The 25,000-nt window shown below is 41.9% G+C and overlaps 2 protein-coding genes across 6 annotated transcripts in view; both read left to right on the forward strand.

Annotated features, from left to right (window-relative positions):
- The window catches only part of LOC132459492 (pikachurin), a 33,938-nt gene extending 21,074 nt beyond the window's left edge, over window positions 1–12,864 (forward strand). For 2 of the 3 annotated variants that reach the window (XM_060054075.1, XM_060054076.1), the window contains exons 15-25: window positions 670–795; window positions 1,276–1,519; window positions 2,073–2,184; window positions 2,356–2,472; window positions 3,183–3,363; window positions 3,804–3,827; window positions 3,962–4,040; window positions 4,307–4,450; window positions 9,946–10,029; window positions 10,312–10,415; window positions 11,465–12,864. In XM_060054075.1, the coding sequence (XP_059910058.1) occupies window positions 670–795; window positions 1,276–1,519; window positions 2,073–2,184; window positions 2,356–2,472; window positions 3,183–3,363; window positions 3,804–3,827; window positions 3,962–4,040; window positions 4,307–4,450; window positions 9,946–10,029; window positions 10,312–10,415; window positions 11,465–11,616 (1,367 nt within the window). In that variant the 3' untranslated portion in view covers window positions 11,617–12,864. The remainder of the gene's footprint in view (window positions 1–669; window positions 796–1,275; window positions 1,520–2,072; window positions 2,185–2,355; window positions 2,473–3,182; window positions 3,364–3,803; window positions 3,828–3,961; window positions 4,041–4,306; window positions 4,451–9,945; window positions 10,030–10,311; window positions 10,416–11,464) is intronic. The other variant, XM_060054077.1, reaches the window with a different exon arrangement.
- An 8,582-nt stretch (window positions 12,865–21,446) lies between these two features.
- LOC132459493 (melanopsin-A) overlaps window positions 21,447–25,000 on the forward strand; it is a 10,096-nt gene continuing 6,542 nt past the window's right edge. The window contains exons 1-4 of one of the 3 annotated variants that reach the window (XM_060054078.1): window positions 21,447–22,170; window positions 22,606–22,947; window positions 24,666–24,799; window positions 24,957–25,000. The exon at window positions 24,957–25,000 is cut by the window's right edge and continues 160 nt beyond it. In XM_060054078.1, the coding sequence (XP_059910061.1) occupies window positions 22,778–22,947; window positions 24,666–24,799; window positions 24,957–25,000 (348 nt within the window). In that variant the 5' untranslated portion in view covers window positions 21,447–22,170; window positions 22,606–22,777. The remainder of the gene's footprint in view (window positions 22,171–22,605; window positions 22,948–24,665; window positions 24,800–24,956) is intronic. The other 2 variants (XM_060054079.1, XM_060054080.1) reach the window with 2 other exon arrangements.

Raw genomic sequence — 25,000 nt, forward strand, 5'->3', positions numbered from 1 at the left:
TTAAGTTTTCTCTTACATTTTCTTCATTCCTATCGTTTTTTTATGATTTTTTATGATCTATTTGACAGCATAAATAGAGATAACACAAGAACAAAAGAACATCCTCTTTGATTCATGTTGTCCAGGTCAGTGGGTCATTACCCTTCCATGGTATTGATGAATAGATTATCTCTGCTGTGCAGCTCAGTAAAGACAGCGACCATTGATGTATTCTGTCAGAACTGTCAGGGAATCAAACCACCCGCTGCTTGTTTCAAGCAGCTTCTGTGAAAACATACATAGCATTCTATTGAAGTTCATGAGCAAAGGGGCATTTGCATGGAGTTCAGTACATACATTTCAACATAAAATCTGCACAAGTTGAGCATGGACAGGTTGTTGGATATCAATGACTTGGTGCCAGTGAGGATTGCCTTGTACAGCACATACTTGAAAGGGTAGGCTTCATATATATGGTGAGTGGATAGGGTCAAACATAAAAACAACACAAAATGTATTCATGCACATATGGCTGTGTTTGTTGTGTGTGTGTGTGTGTGTGTGTGTGTGTGTGTGTGTGTGTGTGTGTGTGTGTGTGTGTGTGTGTGTGTGTGTGTGTGTGTGTGTGTGTGTGTGTGTGTGTGTGTGTGTGTGTGTGTGTGTGTGTGTGTGTGTGTTTGCATGTGCCAGGTGAGTGCAGTGACAGTGTGTGTGATCTGGTCACCTGTTTCAACGGAGGGAGCTGCTTTGCCAACCGTGCCGACGGCTACATCTGTTTGTGTCAGCTGGGCTTCAGAGGAACTCTCTGTGAAGACAGTAAGGCTCCATAATACCACTCACACATACACACAAAGACACATGCATACATACACACACACACGTGCACACACACACGGACAGACGGATAGACACACTTACTTTTAAATATATTTCTACAGACAGACACAAACCTTTACATACATCAACACACACACACACACACACACACACACACACACACACACACACACACACACACACACACACACACACGTGCACACACATGTGAACACACGCATAGACACACATTCATAAAAACAACTGATTCTTATGATTGCTGTTTGTATTCAGTCGATCTGTGCTTCAGCCGTGCGGTGATGACTGTCACGGTGACCAACACGGTATACCTGAGTCCAATCTAAAATAAAACACGGTCAGGCTTGCTCCAGGCAAGGCTGAAGTAAAGCTTCTCTGACACTCATGACCTTAGGACCTGCTAAAGCGCTATACCTCTTCTCCTTCTTCCGTCCTCCAAAGCTTTCTCGTTGCTGCTGCCCCTCTTCAACGAGACGCTGCGGTCGTACGCGGCCGTCGCCTGGCCCCAGGCCTTCCAGAGCTACCTGTCCTTCACCGAGTTCGAGATGACCTTTCGACCCTTGCTGGCCGACGGGACGCTGCTGTACAGCGACGACGCACGGAGCGGCGACTTCATCGCCATCAACCTGGTGGACAGTTACGTGGACTTCAGGTTCGACTGCGGCTCCGGGAGCGCCACCATCAGGTACTGAGGGACGAGAGACACGCTGAACTCCTCCCAGATGGGACGTTCCCGTATAGGACATGGGACATAGTACCTGGTATAGTGCAGAAGTATACACAGAGATAGTAATCATAATGGCAAAGAGGTAGACGATTAAAAAGTAAGAAAAAAATTGTGCACAAAAATATAAAACTAATTGTTTATATATCTATATATTTGTTTTAATTAGTAGCAGAGAGTAGATGTTTAGTCCATTTAATAATTTAGCATATTAAGTAGACTAGATGGGGCAACCGGGCAAGATAATGATATTTCATCACCAAATATTTATTACATGTTTTACCTACTCTTAATTAGGTCTGATTTACTTTGCACACATTGCCTCAATTAGTATGGATTTAGTAGCTGACCTGGACTACCCCTCTACAGGCCAGTTTCATCATTGACTCGTCTTGTCTGGAGGGGAGTCTGGATTTTGTCCATAATGGTTTTTTTCTGTTTGAACATGGCCCTCTCCACTCTTCTCCCAGGTCAGAGGTCACATGAATGAACCGCTTGTTGTCCTCTGTCTTAGGAGCCTGGAGCCTGTTACCATGGATACGTGGCATGAGTTGAAAGTGTCTCGGACGGCCAAAAGCGGCATTCTACTAGTGGACAACCAGAAGCCAACAGAGGGAATCGCTGAGGTACTGAATGTTTGTTAGATATTTTTTGTATTTATATTTTTTATTATTGTGTATTATGATGTACCTAGTTAATTGTTTTGCATTGTATTATTTACTATACACCTTAAACAATTTCATGATTCAGCATCATGGCGTCATGATTTCACCTTTTTATTTTTTTCTGCTATTAAGGGAGCCTTTACTCAGATCAAATGCAGCTCTCCTTTGTATGTCGGGGGAGTACCAGTCTACGATCAAACCAAACCCAGCGCAGGTGTGATAAGACCCTTCACTGGCACCATCCAAAAGGTATTGTCATCCATCAAAACAATCTACGTTACTCTGTGCCTCAATGTATCAATTTGAATGTTATTTTTGTGATTGGTATTTAGAGATTGCTTATTTCAGCATCTTATTATACGCTGAGCCTACTTATTAAGCTCAGGATTCTGAACCAAACCGACAAATGTATAATGTTAACGTTTAAAACATTTATTTACTTCCTTGAAATAAAGAAGGAATCAGAACCAAAACCAAACGATAAGCAAAACACAGACAACATCGACAGGTGAATTTTAGGCTTACAATAAGGAGAGTGGGATATAACTAGGGTGACATCTAGTGGACAAAAGAACCATCACAACACTGAGACAAGTGGCAGACTAGTCTCACAGATCAGACATTATTTGAATACGTTTAGTCTCATGGCATACAAGCTCAAATCTGGATAAAGTTTCACTTTCTGTTGCTTTCTATTTGATTCGACCAATCAGTAAACACAGACTCAGCAGCAGAACTAAACTGAAAAAGAGTGTAATTTTTCAAATAAACACCTTGTAGACGGGCCACTGTAGAAATACACCTGAAACTACTTAAAATCCCTATAGTTCTGTTTTAACATAGTAGGACTGGTGGATCTGAGATTAGTGGGCAAACAGACATTGCTGCGACGTACAACATGATTTTTCCAGTCCAGTTCATCATTTGTAATAGATTTGCTGTTCTTTCCATTTGGCTAGCTGGTGCTTAACGACCGTGCCATCTCAATCACATCTGGTTCAGCTGGAGGGGTAAACTTGGCTAACGCAGTTCATCCATGTGTGGACAGCCCCTGTGCCAACGAAGGGACGTGCAGGCCAAAGTGGGACGGCTACGAGTGTGACTGCCCCCTAGGGTATGATGGCAGACACTGCCAAAAAGGTCAGCCTCTGACAATAGGAGCATGTCATGTCAGAAAGATCAGTAGAGTGTTTCGAATTCTTGGGACCGGGTCCCAACTTATATTAGGGTGACCTTTTGGTAACTTCGATGCTGTTTGATGATATTGTTTGGATTTAAATAGGGAATAGTTTGGTCTCACAAAGGTCCTGTATAGTGATTAAAATACGCCTAAGGACATGTGCTCATGGACCAACTAATAAACACTAAGTGTCACACAAAACTCCAGCAAATATAATTTTCTTGTAAAAAGCAATATTTTCACTTTTATCTTTCATACTTATTGAGGGCTTATAGAGCTATATATATATATATATATTTTCTCTTGAAATACAATACATTGTAATGTATTAGACAAATGAATCCCCTCTAAGCCTATCTGTCCCTTTCCCCCCCCTTGCTGTCATGCTTTCGTTGAGCAGAATGCGGAAATTACTGTCTTAATAGTAAGTTATATTCCTCTATATACATTTTAGAATAATACATTTTTTCTTCCTGATCTTTTGTTGCTTTGGTTCGTACACATATTCTTAGTGCCACCTTGTGTTCATTGATAACAAGTGCAATATCCTTTATCCAGCTGTGACCGAAGCCATCGAGATTCCACAGTTCATTGGACGAAGCTACCTGACTTATGAGAACAGTGACATCCTGAAAAGGTTAATGTCTCAAATATCCATGCACACATGCACACAAACACAAACTCTCTGACTCACACACACAGAGAGCGACCCCCAATGCCTCCAACATGGTGTGTTTTTGCGTTTAATTCCATGTGCATGATGGATCGTCACCGCCCTTGCTGAGTCATGAAAGCCAGGTTGGGCGTCAGTACAGTGCAAACAACACCATTTATTTCATCCCGCCAACATTTCTTTTCCCTGCTCTGTGCCTCGTGCCTGCTGGGACGTCTCTGATGGTCCAGGGTGACGGGGGCTAGAACCAGCCTGTTCATGCGCTTCAGGAGCACCGCCAAGGGGGGCCTGTTGCTATGGCGAGGCGACAGTCCTATGAGGCCCAACAGCGACTTCCTGTCTATGGGGCTTCAGGATGGAGCACTTATCTTTAGGTAGGTGTGTGTGTGTGTGTGTGTGTGTGTGTGTGTGTGTGTGTGTGTGTGTGTGTGTGTGTGTGTGAGTGTGTGCCCTTGTGTGTGTGTATCTGTGTGTGTGTGCGAGTGTGTGCCCTTGTGTTTGTGTGTGTGTGTGTGTGTGTGTGTGTGTGTGTGTGTGTCTGTGTGTGTGTGTGTGTGTGTCTTGGGGTGTGTGTGTGATAACCTCTTTATGTCTTGTTCTTGGAGCTCAGTATCTTAGGCAAATATCATATATAATATACTGTATATATATACATATACATACATACATACACACACACAAACATATATATAATCACTTACAGACGACAACAATTAATATATATGCAAAAATAGTTTCAGTATCATCAAAGTTTCAATTAATCAATCCAGTTAAAGTGATGTCGCCAAATGTAACACTACGACGAGTTAATTAATCAAATAATTAAATAATTCATCAAAAAGGAGCAAGCATACCACATGGTGCGCTTTGAGATGAATGGAATGAGATGAAAGATCAAGGTGAGTCTGCTGAAGTCATGGATCCTCTTGTTGTGCGAGTGGTGCGGCATGGCCTTCCTGCAGGCCGGTCGCTGCTCTGTGGTCACGGTGAGATGCTACTGGGCCTCTCGTGCCGTGTGTGTCTCAGCTGGAGAAAAAAAAGACATTTGTGCTGCATTAGGGTCTGAGTGCAGAAATCCCATAACATTTTATTTTGAGTCGGTCTCAGTCAAATAATGCAGAGACAAATATAATACAAATACAATACACGAACATCAAACATACGATTTTAGACCGGGACAGAAGGAGGAGCCAATGGAAGTAGCCCCTTCTCTCCATCTGTGGCAGCAGCAGAGCAGTGGCCTGGAGCTAAGTGGGAAACAGGTGGGAGATCTGCTTGCGCTGTTGGATCATCCGGATGCAGAAGCAGTATAAATTCCTGCTGCTTTTTCCACCTCCAATCCCATTATCGACCGGAGGAGTTCAGAGTCTCTGGTTGGATAAGGCCAACCCTTGGTCAAGATAGACATGCGTGGAAGAAGCTTATTGATTTTGTTCCCATTTAAGGGGAGGTTTCCTTACTGTTGAAATATAAAGAGACATCTGCTATACACATCAAGTCAGCTGTGATCGCCCCCTATCCACATGGTCTGGGCTTGATCCACAAGATGAGGAACTATGGAAAAAGGAGGCTCAGTGTCTCCCAAGTTCCAGGAATATGCGTCTCAGAGTCCAGAAGAGCTTGACAAAGTGGATCAGTGGCCCCCATGTGCTCAGGTCACCCAGAGCCAGATACAGCCGCACCACTGTGGTCCTGTTCCAAGCAGCACCCTCTCTGAAGAGAGCATGACGAAGCACACCATTTCATCCAGGTTTTTGAGGTTGTTGATGGCAGCCCTATATAATACATGTAGGCATCCAATTGAATTAATTGAGTGACATAAGAATCAAATGTATATATTTTTTATGCAATTCTAACCATCAGTGAAATAATTTGATTCAGTAATTTCAGTATCGTTAATGTATGTTTTGCAGCTTTACTTCGGGGGAAAATATTGTTGTGGTGTTTAGATCGATGTCAAAACCAGTGGAAAATTTTAATTGCAATGTTTCGGTTGCTGATTTACTTCCCTTGGCCTTTGAAATTCACACTCAAACACACACACACACACACACACACACACACACACACACACACACACACACACACACACACACACACACGCGCGCACACAAATACAACCAGCCTATTCATTTTCTTAGAAGGTGCTTTGCAGAAAAATGTAATGGATTCTTGGGAGCGGCACAATAAGTGACAGTTTCACAATGAAAAGGGCTACAAAAGCAAATATTCACGTCTGTGAAAGTGTTTGTGAGCGTGAGTGATACTGAGGATAGTAGTGATAGTTGAGGATTCCTGTAGTAGTGATGTGTTTTAAGGGAACCTTTGTAAAGAGGCAATCCTCTCAATCTTAAAATCATATGTCTACAAGTTTACACAGCCTATTGCACTCATTGAAGGCAGTTAGCTGTGTGTCTCATGATCATTGACTACAAAAGTGAAACGTGGAAATAGCAAACCAAGCAGCACCTCTTACAGTTTTTTCCTATCGTTTTCGGTCAGGTACCCATACTATGGTCACTTTTCCCTATCACTTAACACAGTGGGCTTTAGAGACACACACCTCTGCATATCTGTTAACCTTTGGTGCAAAATGCACTACAACAACCACACCACAAACAATGCTGCCATAACTTAACACATGTTTCCTCTCAGAACACTATGACCTAAAAAACACTAACATCTTGAAGCATTGCCAATTGCATATATAAAATGTTGCTGTGTCCTCCAGTTTGGCATAGATTTCCTGTAGTGTTGCATTGGAAAAAAGAGAAAAAACACAGACAAACACTTCTTTGGACTACAGTAATAAAGTTTGTAATATTACAGTATGACAATCCAAGCCAAGTATCTGCTGACAGTGTTCATATGTCGGTTTACCTCCCACAAAAGATGTCACAATTGAGTGTGGTAAATGTACTGTAATTGTAAATACAGTAAATACTGTAAGTGTTTTATGAGAAACTGAGAATAACAATTTTCAGTTTTTGTAATGCAAATTACATACAGTAAGTACGTAATATATGATCCAGAAACAAATCACAAACACAACCGTTTTTTTCACTGTGCTTTACTTTTTGGAGATTTTGTCACAGTGCAAGTGTTACACAAAACAGAAAATACATTACAAAGTCAAAAAATGTGTTCTAACAAAAAATGCAATGCACAAAACCTGCACATACTGTATATTACAGTAGCCCAACAGTGGCGCAGAATTGGGCTAATCCCTCCTATCCTCCGCATTTGGCCACAAATTTTCATCTACGTCGCAACGTATGGTTTCTCTTGCCATACAACGTGGATAAAATCTTTTGGAATGCCTTATCCAGGCCTGGATATCTTCTGGGGCTATGTCCATACACCCAGCAGCCATTGCCTCTAATAGGGACATCTGGTCCTGAGGGCGGTGGTCATAGACCTTCCATCTCCACGCCGAAAAGAATTCCTCGATGGGGTTGAGGAAAGGAGAGTAAGCGGAAGGAAGGAAAAGTGACCTCATTCTAGGATGCGCCGCAAACCACCCTGTGACTTGCCGGGAGTGGTGAAAGGCCACATTGTCCCATACAATTACATACGTTGGTAGATTCTGCCTGTCTACCTCTCTTGCTGTGAGCCTTTCGTAAAGCTCATCTATGAAGGCAATTAGGCGTTCGGTGTTGTATGGGCCTATGCCGGCCTTCTGCAGCTGCAGTCCATCGTTCGAAATTGCTGCGCACATGGTGATGTTCGCACCCCTCTGGCCTGGAACATCTATCGTGGCCCTTTTCCCAATCAGGTTCCTTCCACGGCGACGTGTTTTTGCCAGGTTGAAGCCAGCCTCATCCACAAAGATGAACGCATGTTCATTCTCACTGGCTTCAAGTTCCATGGCTCTCTTCAGGAAATTAGAGAATACACAAGATACCATAAGACAAAAATGGCATAGCTTACAGTTTTGTGCAAAATCACAATCAACATGACAGTGTGTCCTGTGTTCAGTCTTACCTGGACGTATTGGTACCGGAGTTCCTTTATCCGCTCAGAGTTCCTCTCGAAGGGGACAGTGTAAAGCTGCTTCATTCGAATTTGGTGCTTTTTCAGCACTCTGGCGATGGTCGTGGTGCCAACATTCTCAATGTTGGCAAATACACCAATGTCTGCGATGATGTTTGCACATATTTCTCTTAGCCTTATACTATTGTTAGCAATAGCCATTTGCACTATTGCATTTTCTTGTGGCAAAGTGAATTTTCTTCCCCTTCCACCTGAGTGGGGCAACCGTTGGGTCCTACAATAGTGAGTCAGACACAAATGCACTGATACGTCAGGAGAGTTTTGGAGACTTCTCACATCACATTACTACTGTTACAAACACATAAGTCAGAATGCTGTAAATACTGTATAGTACCTGTTAGTTTGTGTGAAAACCCTCACGATTGATGCCACCGTTGATCTTGGCAAGTTCGGCTGAACCCTCAGACCAGCTTCCCTCATGGACAGACCATGATTGATTACATGGTCGATGACAGTTGCTCTGATTTCATCAGATACAACTGTCCTTGCTGCTGCTGCTCCTCTCCCTCTCCCTCTTCCTCTACCTCTCCCTCTTCCTCTACCTCTTCCTCTTCCTCTACCTCTTCCTCTTCCTCCTACTCCACCTTCACCTCCACCTCCACCTCCACCTTCACCTCTTCCTCTACCTCTTCCTCTTCCTCCTACTCCACCTTCACCTCCACCTCCACCTTCACCTTCACCTTCACCTTCACCTCCACCTCCACCTCCACCTTCACCTTCACCTCCACCTCTTCCTCTACCTCTTCCTCTTCCTCCTACTCCACCTCTTCCTCTTCCTCTACCTCTTCCTCTTCCTCCTACTCCACCTTCACCTCCACCTCCACCTCCTCCACCTTCACCTTCACCTCCACCTCTTCCTCTACCTCTTCCTCCTACTCCACCTTCACCTCCACCTCCACCTTCACCTTCACCTTCACCTCCACCTCTTCCTCTTCCTCCTACTCCACCTTCACCTCCACCTCCACCTTCACCTTCACCTCCACCTCTTCCTCTTCCTCTACCTTTTCCTCTTCCTCCTACTCCACCTTCACCTCCACCTCCACCTTCACCTTCACCTTCACCTCCACCTCTTCCTCTTCCTCTGCCTCTGCCTCTTGCTCTTGCTGCATCCATTTTCCTATACCAACTACGTAAAGAAGTCCAAAGCAAATGCCAAAGAAGGCCCTTTTTCAACGAGGCACAAATTACATGTAAAACACCTGAGTAGGTCTTTAGCTGAGTAGGTCTTTAGCTGAAATGACCACCAGGTGTTTTGCATTGCGAAACTTATCCTCTGTGTTTAGTACAGATCATTGTATGTAGTGTTGCTTTTACGTAAAAAAAGTAATTCCATGCCAATTCACCAAGAACTATGGTGCACAGGGGGAAACAAATCTAAATTACTGTAAAATAAAATAAATAAACTATAAACTAAATATTTTTTCTTATTCAAACATGTAACTTCATTTGTCTGTCCAAATGCAGCATCTTTCCATCTACAGTGATCTAAATTACTGATAAGTTAGGTTTTGAACAGAAAGTTCACTGTTTTGAACAGAGTATCTAAACATTGGTAAAATATGCTGTAGTTCCACAGCGTTTTGCTGGTAGTGAACATTGACTGGGGCAGGTATCCATGAAATTTGGAAGAAGGCGTCATTGTCAGCATTTGTATCTTAGCATAGGGGCAAGTAACCACAGTTTGGTTCACATGGTCTACTGGTATGCTCACTGTGTGAAGTGTTTAGGGAATGTGAACATGGTTTAGGTAAATTGCCTAAAACGATAGGAAAAAACTATAGTAACATGCAGGACATGTTTTTATGTGTTGCTATAGTTACAACCTTGGCAGTGGGTCCGCTAATGTGGTCGTGAATGGTTCCTTCGGTGACGGACGGTGGCACAGAGTGAAAGCAGTCCGGTAAAGTTCCATCACATTACCTTTACTTTCACCTTCATAATGAAGAACACACATTTTACACCTGTTTGAGTTACAGGAAGTTAAAGTGAGGACAGGTGTAGTAAAATATAATGAAAAGTATTCTTCGGCAGGCTTTGTTAGATGCATACAGTAAATAAATTATACTTTTTAATTTTTTTTGTGTTTATTTGACAAGTAATGCTACTGATGGATTATTGCTTTCATAGGCTAACCACTATGGATACTTTTCCGAGGTTGTTAAACTCATGCATGTCTCTCCAGGGATGGCCAATCAGGGAAGCTGACAGTGGATGACTATGGCGCCAAGACTGGCCGCTCACCTGGCAAGATGAGGCAGCTCAACATCAACGGTCCTTTATACGTCGGTGAGTTCCCTTTCTGGTGGACTTCATGAGCAAGATTCTACAAAGGTCAATCTATAATTGTGACTGGTATTTTTGTATTAGAATTTATGTTGATGGGGTGCCCCGGTGGCACAACTGGGTAGAGCGCATACCATTAAGGCACAGTCCGAACCGCAACGACCCGGGTTTGATTCCTGCTTGTATTCCTTTGCTGCATGTCCTCCCCTCCATCTCCCGTACCTTCCGGTCTATCTCAATCTATCATAAAGCATAAAAATGCAGGAGGTCGTAGGTTGAATGGACACATGGTTGTTGCAGATCTATTCAAAGTACAATATGGAACATTTCCACATACAAATATGTAAAAGAAAGTAGACCTATGTAATATATTTTGCTGGGTTGTGTTCCAACAATTGTCAAACTCTTGAGAAATCCATCGCCTTTTTCAAGGTAATGTGGGTTCTCATTGACGGCCTGTCAATGGCGTTATACCCCTTAACCTCCTTGCTTCTGGGAAATACCAGGAAACCGTTACCAAGAAGAGACATCCTTTATTGATATATTTCAATGTCAATCTAGCGTACTACGATGTGTGACTATGGGAAGTGGCTCCTGCCAGCTACCAAGCTAACTTTCCACCCCCTCATAAAGATATTTTATTGTGTGATTGTTTTTGCCACAGATTATCTCTATAAATCTGCATTTGAATGCAGAATCTGCCATCAACATGTATCGGATGTGCCCTGGACTCCTAAGGCTCACTTATGGCTCCACATCGACGCAACGCAATGACCACGCAGGCGCTTTGACGCAGTCGTGAACCTGTTTCGGTTCCGCGTCGTGTTTTACTGAGTGGACCAATCACAGCCTTTGCTGCTGCTTCCCCTCGACGGACGGTTACATTTATTGGGAGGCCCACGTCAGGCCCTCGCGGTGGACGCAAGGAGGGTCTGCAAGGACGTATTGGGTCCATAAACCATTACGTCGCGTCGACGTGGAGCCATAACTAAGACTTCAGATGATCAGCTCAATGACATAAATTAAATAACTGTATGTTTTCTCCCATGAAGGTGGCATGAAGGAGGTAGCCCTGCACACAAACAGACAACATGTAGGAGGTCTGGTCGGCTGCATATCCCACCTCACACTGTCCACCGACTTCCACCTTGGCCTGGTGGAGGATGCCGTCGATGGCAAGAACATTAACACCTGCTCTAACTGACCAACTATCGACCACAGGCAGTGGCTATTTTGGAGAGGTCCTTTTTCCCACACTGACAAACATGATGAAACTCTTCAGCAACTAGGAAACTCTTTCTGTCAAGACTGAAGTTTGTTAATGTACAGTATACCGTACCAGAAAATGAATGAGGTGAAAATGAAATTTGAGCCAGCAAAATGCTTACACAATTCTATGATTGGAAATTGTGAACTTTTTGTATTGAATGCTATCAATATTTGAAGACATTTGACGACCTTGTGAAACTCAAATGGAAAACACAACAACAAACCAGAGAAGCAGCACCATAACAAAACCAAAGAAAACCAAATATACTTCAGAAACCAATAAATTGTTCTGTGTCCTGAATGAGAAAATGAGTTACTAGAAATGCAGCCTTTGAAAACCTTTTGAGGGACAATTTCATTGATTTCATTGATCAATGAAGGGTTAAGGGTTTTTCCCCCATGATTTCATTTCATTGATTCGAGAAAGAACATAAAGAAATAGTACTTAGCAGAAATAGCAGAAAGTTATAGTCGGTCTGTGTATTTTGAGCTCGAAAATCCTAGCTATTTTATTGTTATTTATGTGAAGGTTCACTTCTTATACTGTATGTCGTGGTCTTTGTGTATTTCATTTCAATTTACATCTACATTTTGTAAAAAAAAAAAAAAAAAAGCTTTGTAACGTATGCCAGGAAGGTAAAGATTTCTCTTTCTGCGAGTGTTAATAACCAGGACCAAATTATTATCATTGACAGGCCATGCGAGTCAATGTGGGTAATTTCCCTCATAAGTAAACCTCTCCTTTTTAAAAATGTTCTAATTTGTAAACCTCTATTTGTGAACCTATTTTTCAAATTGTGTGTTTCATGAGGAAATTCAAGATTCCTAATGTATAGGTCCTGCCCATTTAAGACAAATAATCCCATCCCATATCCAGATCTCACAAATTCAGATTCTGTTTCTCTGCCATAGTTGGAAATCAATTGCTGCCCAGCAAAGACTAGGATTATATTTATTGTGAAACTCAATGGTGAATATCAGGATGGTCTCACGAGACGAGACTAGACAAATATGGCAGGTAGCACAAATGACAGAAACGTGAGTGCGAGTCTCTCGCAAATTAAAATGTACACAATGCACTGAATGTTGTGGTTCCAGTAATATGGTAGTTTGTTGGACTATCAGTGATTCCTATAACTTCCTTTTGGACACCCAACTGTACATTTTGTTTATTAATGAGTTATCTTTAATATGGAACCAAGAAAGGAGCCTAGCAGTTATTTGAAATAAAATAATTTCTGTTATTCTTCTAAACCGAAATTATGACAAATTGTAATTTTTATCTTAACAACTTATTTTTCAAATTTATCAGAATACTAATAAAAAAACATGAATGGGACTACGCAAATCACGGAAAGAAATCACAGAGAATAAAGATAGATGGAGGGTTGAATAATATTTTGGCTAAATGACTGATAGGCCTGGTATGACTGATAGGCCTGTTTATGAATGAATGAGCACCATAAACGCTAATATTTTGTCATCACTGTCAAGGTCACAACACAAATATGTCACATCTTCCAGCCTGATGTAAACTAGTGTAGTAATCATGACCATATAATATGGGTCATTTCAATCTGCCTTTACCAATAAATATTCAGCTGAAGCAATCTCCATAGATTGTTGTGATGTCCACGTCACACAAGATAGTGCTGAGTTGTTCTTGTATTTGTGAGTCAGTGGTTATGTCTCTGCGTGTGGAATTATTATGCGTCATTTCAAGAAATCTTTACTCAATTGGACCTTGCACTGCTATAATATATGGGCTACAGTTCAACAAGCACACAGACAAAACATGTTTAACTGCAAGGACCTGGAATGGAATATCATTAAAAAACTAGTTAGAGCACTCTTTCTTCTCCAAGCTAATACGCTTCTACTCTTTTTCTTTGTATTTCTCAGCTACACTACCATCACCCCTGCCCTCATATTGGTTATGGATTTTCAGGTTCAAATTACATAGCTCCTTTTTGCTTCTGAAAAAGCTTGTGACACATCAAACAGGGTTACAAGTCACTCATGCCGTGGCACATCTTGTACACCCCAGGCATCAAATACCAAAAAAAAACTGCATATGCCCTCTGAATAATACCCCATCAACTCAGGATTTTGTGCAGCGAGCACTATCTTTGTTGGGAATAAGTGGAACCTGTACTGTCATTATTGACCCTGAGGAATAACAATAACAGGCCTAAAGTAAATGGGGTTAATGCTCTGTGTCACATCGACATTTGATGAAGTTCATGCTTATTAGTTTTCAAAGTGATGTGGAAATATCTTTCCCCTCCTGAACTCCATTGGGCTTAGAAAATCACAAGTCTGCACTTTTATTACTGGTAAGAAAGGCCCGACAAACCCAGCTGATGTTATTTCACATTTGTGATAAAAAAAGTGTTTTTGCAATGGTTTTGAAACGCCATTTAATTTGTTTGAATGATTCACTTTATTGGCTCAATAGAAAGTCCCCTGTTGTTCATTGTTTCCCTCACCATGTACCGTTTAATTCATATTTGTTATTTTCCTTTGTGGGGTTGTGGCCTTATGTCCACACGAGACACATCCTGACGTAAGCAGGAGGCATGGGATGACACGTTGAATCGATAGCTCAATCTCAGCACTACAGCGAACAAAGTTCTATTGAATTTCATTAAAATGCCGGCTGCTAATCCTGTCCTGTCACATGGAGGCTGGCCAACGCATGCATGAGTTGTGTTCGAACACCTAACAATGCTGGAGAACCCATGCTGACAACTTGGCCAAAAATCAGAGCAGTGAATCCAATGTGTAAATCCAATTGTGTACCATTTATATGTATGAGAGACTCGTAGAGAAGAGAGTCTGAAATAGCTATGCTTTCAAAGTAGCTTCCCAACATTCGACATAGACCAACCTAAGATACGTATGGAAGCCAAAACACAAAATGACCTAAAATACAAGGTCTTACATTGTAGTTTCAAGAATGAAAATTATTCCAATGCATGACTTTGTTATTGCAGAGAAATGGCTTACTTTATTTAACCTTGGGTGAAGAGGATGAGAAATTGTAATTTCAAAAACATGAATAGGCCTGCAAGCTTATATTGGACACCTATAAGTAAAACGCGTAGATAAATAACTGCAGAAATGGTTCTTGCAGCAGTGAATGCAGTCATTTATGAAGTGAAATTGGACATTATAGGCTTTTTAAAACAGGTAATTATTCTGCAACCCGATTGAGCCATTATGGCTGTTATGTTGTGGTTTGGTTTCACTGCTCCAGTGGTTTTATCCCAGGGGTGCGCCAAGGTCTCTGAATATACAGGACCACACCATACCAGGGTGGCCCCCCAGCCTGCCCCAGACCCCTGCACCATCCTCACCGACTCCAACACCTTTCAGCCCAGCCGCCCCCCCACAGGTCCTCGTAGATCTGTAGGTTTATGAAAGACTATACACATTATATACGGTAGGAGACACTAAGCCCATGATGGGGAGATAGGACTATGATATACCTCCAGAAAATGTATTGAATCATGGCTTGTATTAAATTACATCTTAGTACATATAGTAGGCCAATGCATGATTGTATATATTTGACAAAAGATAAATGCACAGCTACATAGTAGGCTAGAATAATATGATAAATAAATGAATACAAATAAAATAGGGGAGAGCTGAGAAAACCATGACGTTGTGGCCAACAGTTTTATCACTTTACTTTCCTCTAATTTAATTTGAAGGGAGAAAGATTAAGGTTTTAAGATGTGTGTAGAGAGCTTTTTCAGGTCATTGGAAATGCATCAATCTTTTCTTACATTTTTGCATTTGAATGTAGTCCTCAGAAGTGTGACAGCTTCCACAGTAAAATGTTATCCTAGCCCTATAGAAATTATAATGTAACGTTTAACATCTTCAGGGCTTTGACATTTCAACATATAAGCAGAATGTAATCTGAGTTGGGAGACACATGCGATGTCCTTTGGCCGCCTTTGGGCTTCACTCGCTTTATATTTTAATTACTAGAACTAACATTGTGGAGCAGTGGGAAATATGAACAAAAGGGAAAAATAGGACAATGTATACCATAACAATTACTAATGGTTCACACTTGCTTATGCATATTTACCATTATGCACAAAAAATATTAGTCCACTCACCTTGTGTTCCTTAGCTACCTGGGAACCCAGATTCCCATAGCTACTCAGCTCTCGGTCCAGTTGTTGTTATTTCATGGGTCACACAGCACTTTGAACGTTTGAGGTTTTTTTGGTTGCTACTCCCATTTTGACTCTGGCTGATCCCAGCCTTGTAAGGCGCGTTTGACACAAGCTTCAGCTAAATGACCAAATGGATCGGAAGTCCAACCCCACTCCAGTGTGCTGCTGTGTCTTCCCCCAGCAACCATCATGGGACCAGAGTGCATGGAAGGGGGGGGGGGGGGGGGGGGGGGGGGCAGCCTCTGCCGACACTTCAGGGAGCTGGTGCATTCTTCCTCCAGACACTGGGGGTCTTCATCTGGGCCATCCAGTCTCTTCTGGTCCAAGCAAGTGAATGTGATGGCTGTTTGTGTACAGCGTGTAAAGATGGGTTGTTTCACATGCACAAACAAGGTTGCCTCCTTGGCCAGGTCACTCAATAATTATAATTAATAATAACAGTACTATTTTATACCGAGACTTAGGCTTTCTAGTTTAGCTGTTTTGTTTTATTAGCACCGTGTGTTTGGATGTCGTAAGGATTTCGATACACAGAATTACCTGCTGTTATAACTGACATTATCACCAAATACCTTTTAACCATATTATTTGTATTGAATGTTGGGGTTTATGTACTGTATGTATGCTTATGAAGTTTTAATCGTGGATTAAACCTAATAAATGCGAAAAAATAACATCTCTTTGGAGTAAAATGATTGTTTTGAGTCAAAATTAGTGTTTCTTTGTTTGAACTTCATGTAGGGTTTATTCAATGTGGCCTTTCTTACTTTTTTCTCTGTTTCACCATCTTTCTAATTTATCTTAGATTTTTATTTTTCTAATCTTTACTACTTTCTTCATGGTCAATTGATTTTTCTTGCTTCATTCTTTCTTTCTTTGTTTATTTATTTACTACTTCGCTACATTGCTATGGCTGTTATTTATTACTCTTAACGCAGTTTATTGTTTGTTTGCTTTATGGTTAACTATTTTGGTTATTGTTTTCAGTGCTATACTGTTGCGGTAATACTGACTGTTTTTGGTTCCCCATGAGATTAAAAACCCCAACCTGAGGTTTGGCTATGATTTATCCATGTTTGAACATTGTTTAATTAGGTTGTAGTAACTTTCCTATCCCTGTGCTATGTTTCTCTTTGTTACCTGCAATGTGTGTGTTACTTTCTTCTGATATCACAAATGGATATTACAATTTTTTAGATTGTTGAGTTAAATGTCACCATGACCGTGTTTCTGTTCTCTGAACGATAGACCAACCGTCAGTGATTGTGTTATAAATTATTTGTTTTTAATTTTCTGAATTGAATGCAATGGTCACACACAGTGAAGAAAGCATAGGTGTTAAATAGTTTAACAGGTCTACTAGCCTTGGGACGCAAATGGCATGAACCATTACGCGTTCTGTATTCTCCCACAAACTCAAATCTTAAATAATACGTGACCAGAAATCACGCAGCCTAGTTCTTGGCTGTGATTGTATGTCTTCTGTCTATGTGTATGTATTAGAAGCCACAGATTAATGATAGAATCCAGGGGACCCTTTCCACATGCTGAAGGCATAACTCCCAGCCTGTTGGGAGTGAAGATAAAGATTCTATAATACAAGTTAAAGAGTTTAATCAGCCTCAGGAGTCTTAAAGATAACATCTGTTACATAGCATCATCATGTTGTTTATTTTAAAGATAGTATGGTCGGACATACTGTATATGAAGTACCGTCCATCTGAAATTAATAGACATCAGGTCATGATTCACTCAGTTAATCAATTCGCCCATCAATTTCCATCATCCGCTTATTTCTATTCTTGGTCCTGTGGGATGTCATGAAGCCATTTTAATTTGAATGAGACAATGGAGTGGAGATTAATATAAATGATTGTGGATGTAATTAAATTTGCCCCTTTAGCATATGGAGCCGTGTATAATTTACTGGTTATTTCATGAATCGCCGGCCACTGTATTCAATTAAAAGACATTAAATTGATGGGGATGAGAAATAGATAAGAGATGAGTAAGTGGGAGTAGAGAGAGAGAGAGAGAGAGAGAGAGAGAGAGAGAGAGAGAGAGAGAGAGAGAGAGAGAGAGAGAGAGAGAGAGAGAGAGAGAGAGAGAGAGAGAGAGAGAGAAAGAGAGAAAAGGAGAAAGATTTGTCCAGACTCATTCTATCTATTAAGCCTACATTCTGTCCTCGTTATTTTTCCACATCACGTAATCCAACCTAGATTCCCAGTACAGCCTCGTCAACAAAAACCCAGGGTTGGTATGGCAAAGGAGAGAGCCTTAACGACACGCAATACATGGGGCACAGATGCTTCAGAGAACAATCACTGATGGTTTTCCCCTGTAATGCCCTTCTATTCTTGCTTCTTTCCCTTGTCAAGATTTCCACACAACCCTGGAAACGATTTGAGCCCTCTGGATCTCTGGGTGCATCAGGAGCCCGCCCGGTTGCTGTTCCAAGGATTCAAACCAAACATGGTCGACTCGTTTTAATTTCTTTGCCCCACATGTTAGGAACTTCCAGATGTCCCAATTATTTATTTCCCCACATTTGTATAGCTTTGATTGTTTAAAAAGGCGCCGCGTGTACAATTATTAGTTTAAAACATTCAAAAATGAACTGCAATTATCAACAGAATGAGATTACAGAGATTACAGAGATGTTTAATTCAGTTAGCAGCCAGCCCAGCTAGCGCCTGGCCCGTTGCGTCTCATAATACCACTTTGTACCTCAAGAGATGATTTCCGTCATTGCAGTGTCCAGTCCAGTCCAGCCCTCAGTCCAACGGGAGAGGAGGAAGAAGCAGAGCTTCCCAGAGGGCAAGCTGACTTACCGGATCACTAAGCATAGATTCACTAAAGTAAACATTGAACTTTACCTTATATCTGCTGGGCAAGCTTTTTTTTGCGACCCATTGGGACCCAGTTCGCCAAATCTTACATGTTGCCCCTTCTTTGTCCTTTGTTATCCGCTTTGCTTTCTTCTTTTTTATAGTTTTCCATTAAGTACTTTTCTATGCTGACAACCGGATTATGGTGGTGGGCCAGTAGTACGTAATCCTTTTCTTTCTGACCTTAATGATGCCATACCACCAAACCAGGCACACGGGTTTATAAGAGCACAGCAGCAGTAGAAGCCTGAGCCGTGGCCTTGCAATTGCTTCTTTTAGTATAGTTAAGGATTCAAATAAAATAACTGATTTTCAATTCTTTCTTCCCTTACGAAAGAAAGAAAAATCCTTATTATCTATTCATTATTTTTATTTTCCTTTTCTTTAATTTCTTTATTTTATTAAATCTCCCCCCAAAAAAGAATCCTTCTTTAATTCGTACATTTTCTCATTCATTTTCTTTCTTAAGGCTAAACCATGCCGGTGTTGGTGTTTTGTTAGGGCATCGATCCTTCAAATGGACAGTTGTGGCTTCAGGACATATACTCTTGGTCACTGAAACATACTCAATAGTAATTAGCCGTTCTCATAGGAACAAACGCCACAAAACCAATAGGGTACAAGCCCAGTTGTTGGATACCACCCATGTAATACCAGTCACAACTAATTAACCAATGACCTTCACAATGAATGTAGGCGACCTTAAATGTTCCAAGCTATAAATTCCAAGCCATTTGCCGAATGTTTTTTCCATGGAGATGAGGTAACTATTCTGGATCACATTTAAAATCAATATATAGAAACTCATTTTTACCTGAGACTGCAGCTACATTTTCATCAAATAAAAGGACCTATATTTTCCACCAGGTGTGTGTGATTAGCCATTACAAGCCGTTTCTAAATCGGCACTGCCATGTTACTCATTCGGCTTGTTATGGCTAATCACACTCACACCTGGTGGTAATGAGGGCTATTTATCATCTATATATTGAAAGACACAGAGGTTAAAGGTCAGCCCCTTGGACCTCACTTACCATGCAGTTTAACCTGGGGAGTTAAGTAGCTGATGCTTGACAGCTTGGGGGAGAGGCAACAGACATCAAAACCCAGGGTGGTTGAATATCTAGTTTTTATCTACATTTAATTGTGTCTGTATCTAACAACCCACTGTTGCTAGAGAGGGTGACAAAATCCTTGTCAGAATGTTTTTTTATTGGTTTGTTAATTCAAGTTTTTTCACACTTAGCCTAGTTCACATTTTTTGGATAGACGGCTTATAACAACATTATATGTTACAACTATATAAATCAGAACATTGATTGAACATTTGGCCAGTCACCTGTTGCTGTAGCACAGCAAGTCTTGACTAAGTAATAATCAACACATCTGTAACAACTTCTCTGGTGCTCTACCTCCCCCCCTCACACACACACACACACACACACACACACACACACACACACACACACACACACACACACACACACACACACACACACACACACACACACACACACACACACACACACACACACACACACACACACACACACACACACTGCCCCCCTCCCAAGAGCACACACTCCAGTAATCAAAATACCCATCCCGGAAAATGTGTGATATTTATACCTATTACCGGCCAATCAATTTGCGCTAAATATCATTCCTCCTTTCCTGAGACTCATCCACGGGCCAGTAATGTATTGTTCAAAACCTTTCCTGTTTTAAATACACATAAACACATTTGAAGCTCTGTATTTGCCAACCATCATTTATCCATCGTATGAAACGTGTAAACCCATCTGTGAAAAGGTCCTACCGCATTAAATCCTTCGGCAAACCGGTAATCCCTTGGACCGTTAAGTGTGGAATGCATTGCCTATCGCATATCTATACATAAGCACAAACCTGCAACATGCACACATGTGCAAGCAGCATCTACATGCAGCCAACAGTGGTCTGGGTGTAACATGTCACAGCGAGCCGGCAGCATGGAGGATGTACAGATTAAGGCCATCTACTGCTCCGGGGGCTTATAGTTGAATCGCTTTCTATTAAACCTTACATTCCTCTCCTGCCTTTTCTCGCACTTCATCTCCCGTTCCATCGCTGAGCAGCTCGGACTCGGAGCTCCATAAAAAGTAGCGAGAGAGGGAAGACGGCCCAGCTCAGAGGTCAGCTACTGGACTGCAGTGCTCAGCCATTCGGTGGGATTCTGTGTTCCGTTCTGCCTAAACTCCAGTGCCCTCGTGGCATGGAACGGAGCACAACAGTTGTGTGTTTGCCGTCCACTGTGCATTCCTTCTATATACCACTTGCTTGTTGTGACTCGGAAACGCGTCACTCAAAGATCTCTGCACTAAGACCGACACAATAACAACGACCACCCTGTCCAATCGATTGACCGCATTCCTTCGGCCTGTTACAGCCCGTATTAACCGTCTTCTTTTTTTAACCCCCCCATCCCCCCCCATCCCCCCCCATCCCCCCAGATGCATCTGTGTGCCAGCGCTGCGCATACACGAACACAAAAGGCTCGGTTGCCTTGGAAGATGTATGCATGCGCTGTCATCTCTGTCATGTGCTCTGCATTGCACCGACCAAGGGAACCCATGCAAAATGTAAATACCTCCATGGCGTGCCTACGTTCAGAGAATGGATTATTTGTGAAGTATTTAGCAGCCTAGTAGAAGGGCCTTTGGCGGTGGCATTGCTGAGAACATGATGTGGGTTACGTAACGCTCTGGTGGTGGAAGGGACTGAGCTCAAGGCTGTCCCACATATTGCATGTAGTGTGAGAGTTTATTGGCAAGAGAGGCAGAATATGTGTTTGAGTGGTGGGAATAGGACAGACCGAGAGAGGGAGCGAGAGATAGATCGAGGGAGAGAGAGATACAGGGAGTGAGAGTGAGAGAGAGAGAGAGATGATGGGTCGAGAGACAGAGAGCAGAAGAGATCAGTGAGCGACGAGCGAAAGAGAGAGAGACACACACACACACATACACACACACACACACACACACACACACACAGTGAGAGACTATAGAGAGATACAAGGTTATACATAGGGAGCTGGAAAAGGGCTGCTAACTAGCAGAGAGTGTGAGAGACAGCGTGGTGTGACTGGGAGAGAGTCTTCTGGCTAACTTGGGAGTGCATGGACAGCGCGCACCCACAGTGAAATCTCCTCATCAGTGCTCGCAATCCTGGGGATCTAACTCATTAGTGGAGGAGGATTTCAACTTGAATTGTTTTTATTTCAGCTGGGCAAAGCAGATGAGGACACACCACACTGTGCGGATCTTCGTTAAGGCACTGGTTCTGACGTGACCCGTGTGGAGTTTATACATTGGATATTTTCTGAAACTACTCTGCTGTTTGAAAACGACTGCTACAGGTGCATTGGTGAGTGTTACTATTTGTGTTGATTTTGTGGGTGCTTCATGTGCTGCTTTTTTGAATGACATTTTTTTATGGACAATCTGGACTAGCTGAAGTTTTTATGGAAAAATGTGTAGGCTGAAATAATAATATTGTACCCTATGTAAATCGATAGTTAATACATAACTATGCTTGTATAATGAAATCACTGTAAGTTATATTATCGAAGAAGAAACAGCTATTGATTGACATTTAACAAACAAAAAAAGTAAAAACATTTGTTGCCTTTATGGATAATCAATTCTTTATAATCATTATTTTGTCATTGTGTGAAAAGCTCTAACAAAAAAAATAACAGGATAGGCTGGTGCAGATGTAATCTTACCTTGTCAACACAAAATGTTTACGTTTATTACATCCAAATCAAAGTAGGCCAATACCAATCACGGTTATCTTTAGCAGGCTAGCAGCTCCACAGATCTGGGGAATCTCTCGGATACGTCGGCCACGTGCGAGGCTTATGGCAGCACAGCGGGGGTGAAAAGGCGCCAAATAAAGCGTGGGAGCGCTGGGAAACACGTCCCCTTGACAGAGCCGCGGCAGCCGTCAGTCGTCATGAGGCGTCCGGACCATGCGGCCCAGCACTGACACGATGGAGGCCGACACCGCGGCCACCCACCGTAACTTCATTACTAAGGTGGACGTGCCTGACCACGCGCACTACACCGTGGCTTTCTTCGTCTCCGTCATCGGCACCCTGGGCGTCACGGGGAACGCCCTCGTGCTGTTCGCCTTCTACAGGTGCGTGTGTGTACAGTTTTCAAACGGATTGACAGAAAAATTAAGATGTTAATATGAGTGTGTGTATGTGTTTGTGTGTGTGTGTGTGTGTGTGTGTGTGTGTGTGTGTGTGTGTGTGTGTGTGTGTGTGTGTGTGCGTGTGTGTGTGTGCGTGTGCGTGTGCGTGTGCGTGTGTGTGTTGGTGTGTGTGTTTATGGACAGATAGTGAGTGAAAGTGAGAGAGAGAGTGAGCTGTGTTTTTGTTAGGGAGAGAAAGAGAGAGTGAATGTGTGTGAGCGAGAGAGATCAAGAGGGAGAGTATTAAAGGATTTTGTAGTGTGTCCGCCTCTTGGTCTCCAGAGATAGATGTAACGGGTTGTCCATCAGGGAATTATAGTCCTGAAGCATGTTCACTAATCCCCATTCAGGGAAAATCGGTCTTCAAAAAAATGCTCTCTCTGTTTCTGCCATTTACAAATATTGGAAACACATATTTGAATTTTATAATTTCATTATTCCACTCTGAATTGTGGAGCCAAGTTCTTTGTGAACTGAATTGAAAATGAATAGAAAGACATGAAAGCACTAGAGATAGAGAGAAAGAGAGAGCATGACAATTCGAGAGTGAATAAGAGAAGACAGAGGCAAGCAGTAAGTGGGAGGCAGATCGATCTTTCCACTTTATTTGAACAATTTAGAATGATGTTCGAAATCTGGGACCGAAATCCATTCTTAAAGATGAATGAATTATTTAATTGGCTAAGAGGGTCAAGTGAAGACTCAAGATGACTGACAAATGATGAAAACACCTACCAGCATGATGAATGATGTTCCAAGTAGCGAGGGGATAGTGCGGCTTAGGCAGTGGCGTCACTAGGCTGTTTCATTTGGGGCTTAAGCCCCGGATATTATTTAATTAACCTCTTGCTTGCTTTACACTAGAAACAAACATGGGGATTCCAGGGCCATCTCAAAATAGTCTAGTCCTTCTAGATAGTCCTTCTGGAAAGAGAATAAACGATTTAAAAACATAACCAGACTTTTTACCTGGTTACCTGGTTTAAGTGAATTAACCTATCCTATCTCCAGTCATTTATATAGATATAGATATGTAAGATCTGTCTCACTTGTATTAATTTTACTCTGAAATAACTTGAATGGAACTTAGTTATTTAAAGCTATAATAAACTGTGAATTTTGTATATTTATGTAAAGCATTATGAAAAAAATTGCATGCGCAATAAAGCATGCAAAAAAAATTGCCACTTTACACTAGAAACAAACATGGGGATTCCAGGGCTATCTCAAAATAGTCTAGTCCTTCTAGTCTAGTCCTTCCCTTTCCCTCTGGGCTAAGCCCCGGATATTTCACAAACCTAGAAACGCCCCTGCAGGCTTAGGTGTTTGAATTGCGAGATGCTGGGATCTTTGCCCAGCAAGATAGCAAATCTATCTGGAATTCACTACACTTCACTTCGGACAGCAAAATCTGCTAAACAAGTGTTTAACATCAGTATTTCTGAAACATGTAGTAGTCCTCAATTAAAGGTGACATATTATACCACCACGCGGGAGTTGGATTAGCCGGTACAAGCCGTTTTGCTGACATCACAAGTGGGCTTTTTTTCAAAACGGCTTGTAACGGCTAATCACACTCACACCTGGTGGTATAATATCTCACATTTAACAATAAGGAACTGATCAGAAACTCCCTCAACTTTCTTTTATTTTCATTGCAGCAACAAGAAGCTCCGTAATCTGCCCAACTACTTCATCATGAACCAGGCGGTGAGCGACTTCCTCATGGCCTTCACCCAGTCGCCCTTCTTCTTCATCAACTGTCTCAACAGGGAGTGGATCTTCGGAGAGCTCGGTATATCTAGTCATCTTTCTTTACAAGCCTTACTCTTTTTCCCACTTTCCTTTCTCTTAAAATTCTCCTTTGATTCAAGATTAAAAAAAGTTGGAAATATACATTTATATTGTGTGCATATGTGTACAATATATATGTGTGCGCATTGCCCCACCAGGCTGTAAGCTGTATGCGTTCCTGGGGGCCCTATTTGGCATCACG

The sequence above is a fragment of the Gadus macrocephalus genome, chromosome 6 (genome assembly GCF_031168955.1).
Source record: "Gadus macrocephalus chromosome 6, ASM3116895v1".
Classification (NCBI taxonomy): Eukaryota; Metazoa; Chordata; class Actinopteri; order Gadiformes; family Gadidae; genus Gadus; species Gadus macrocephalus.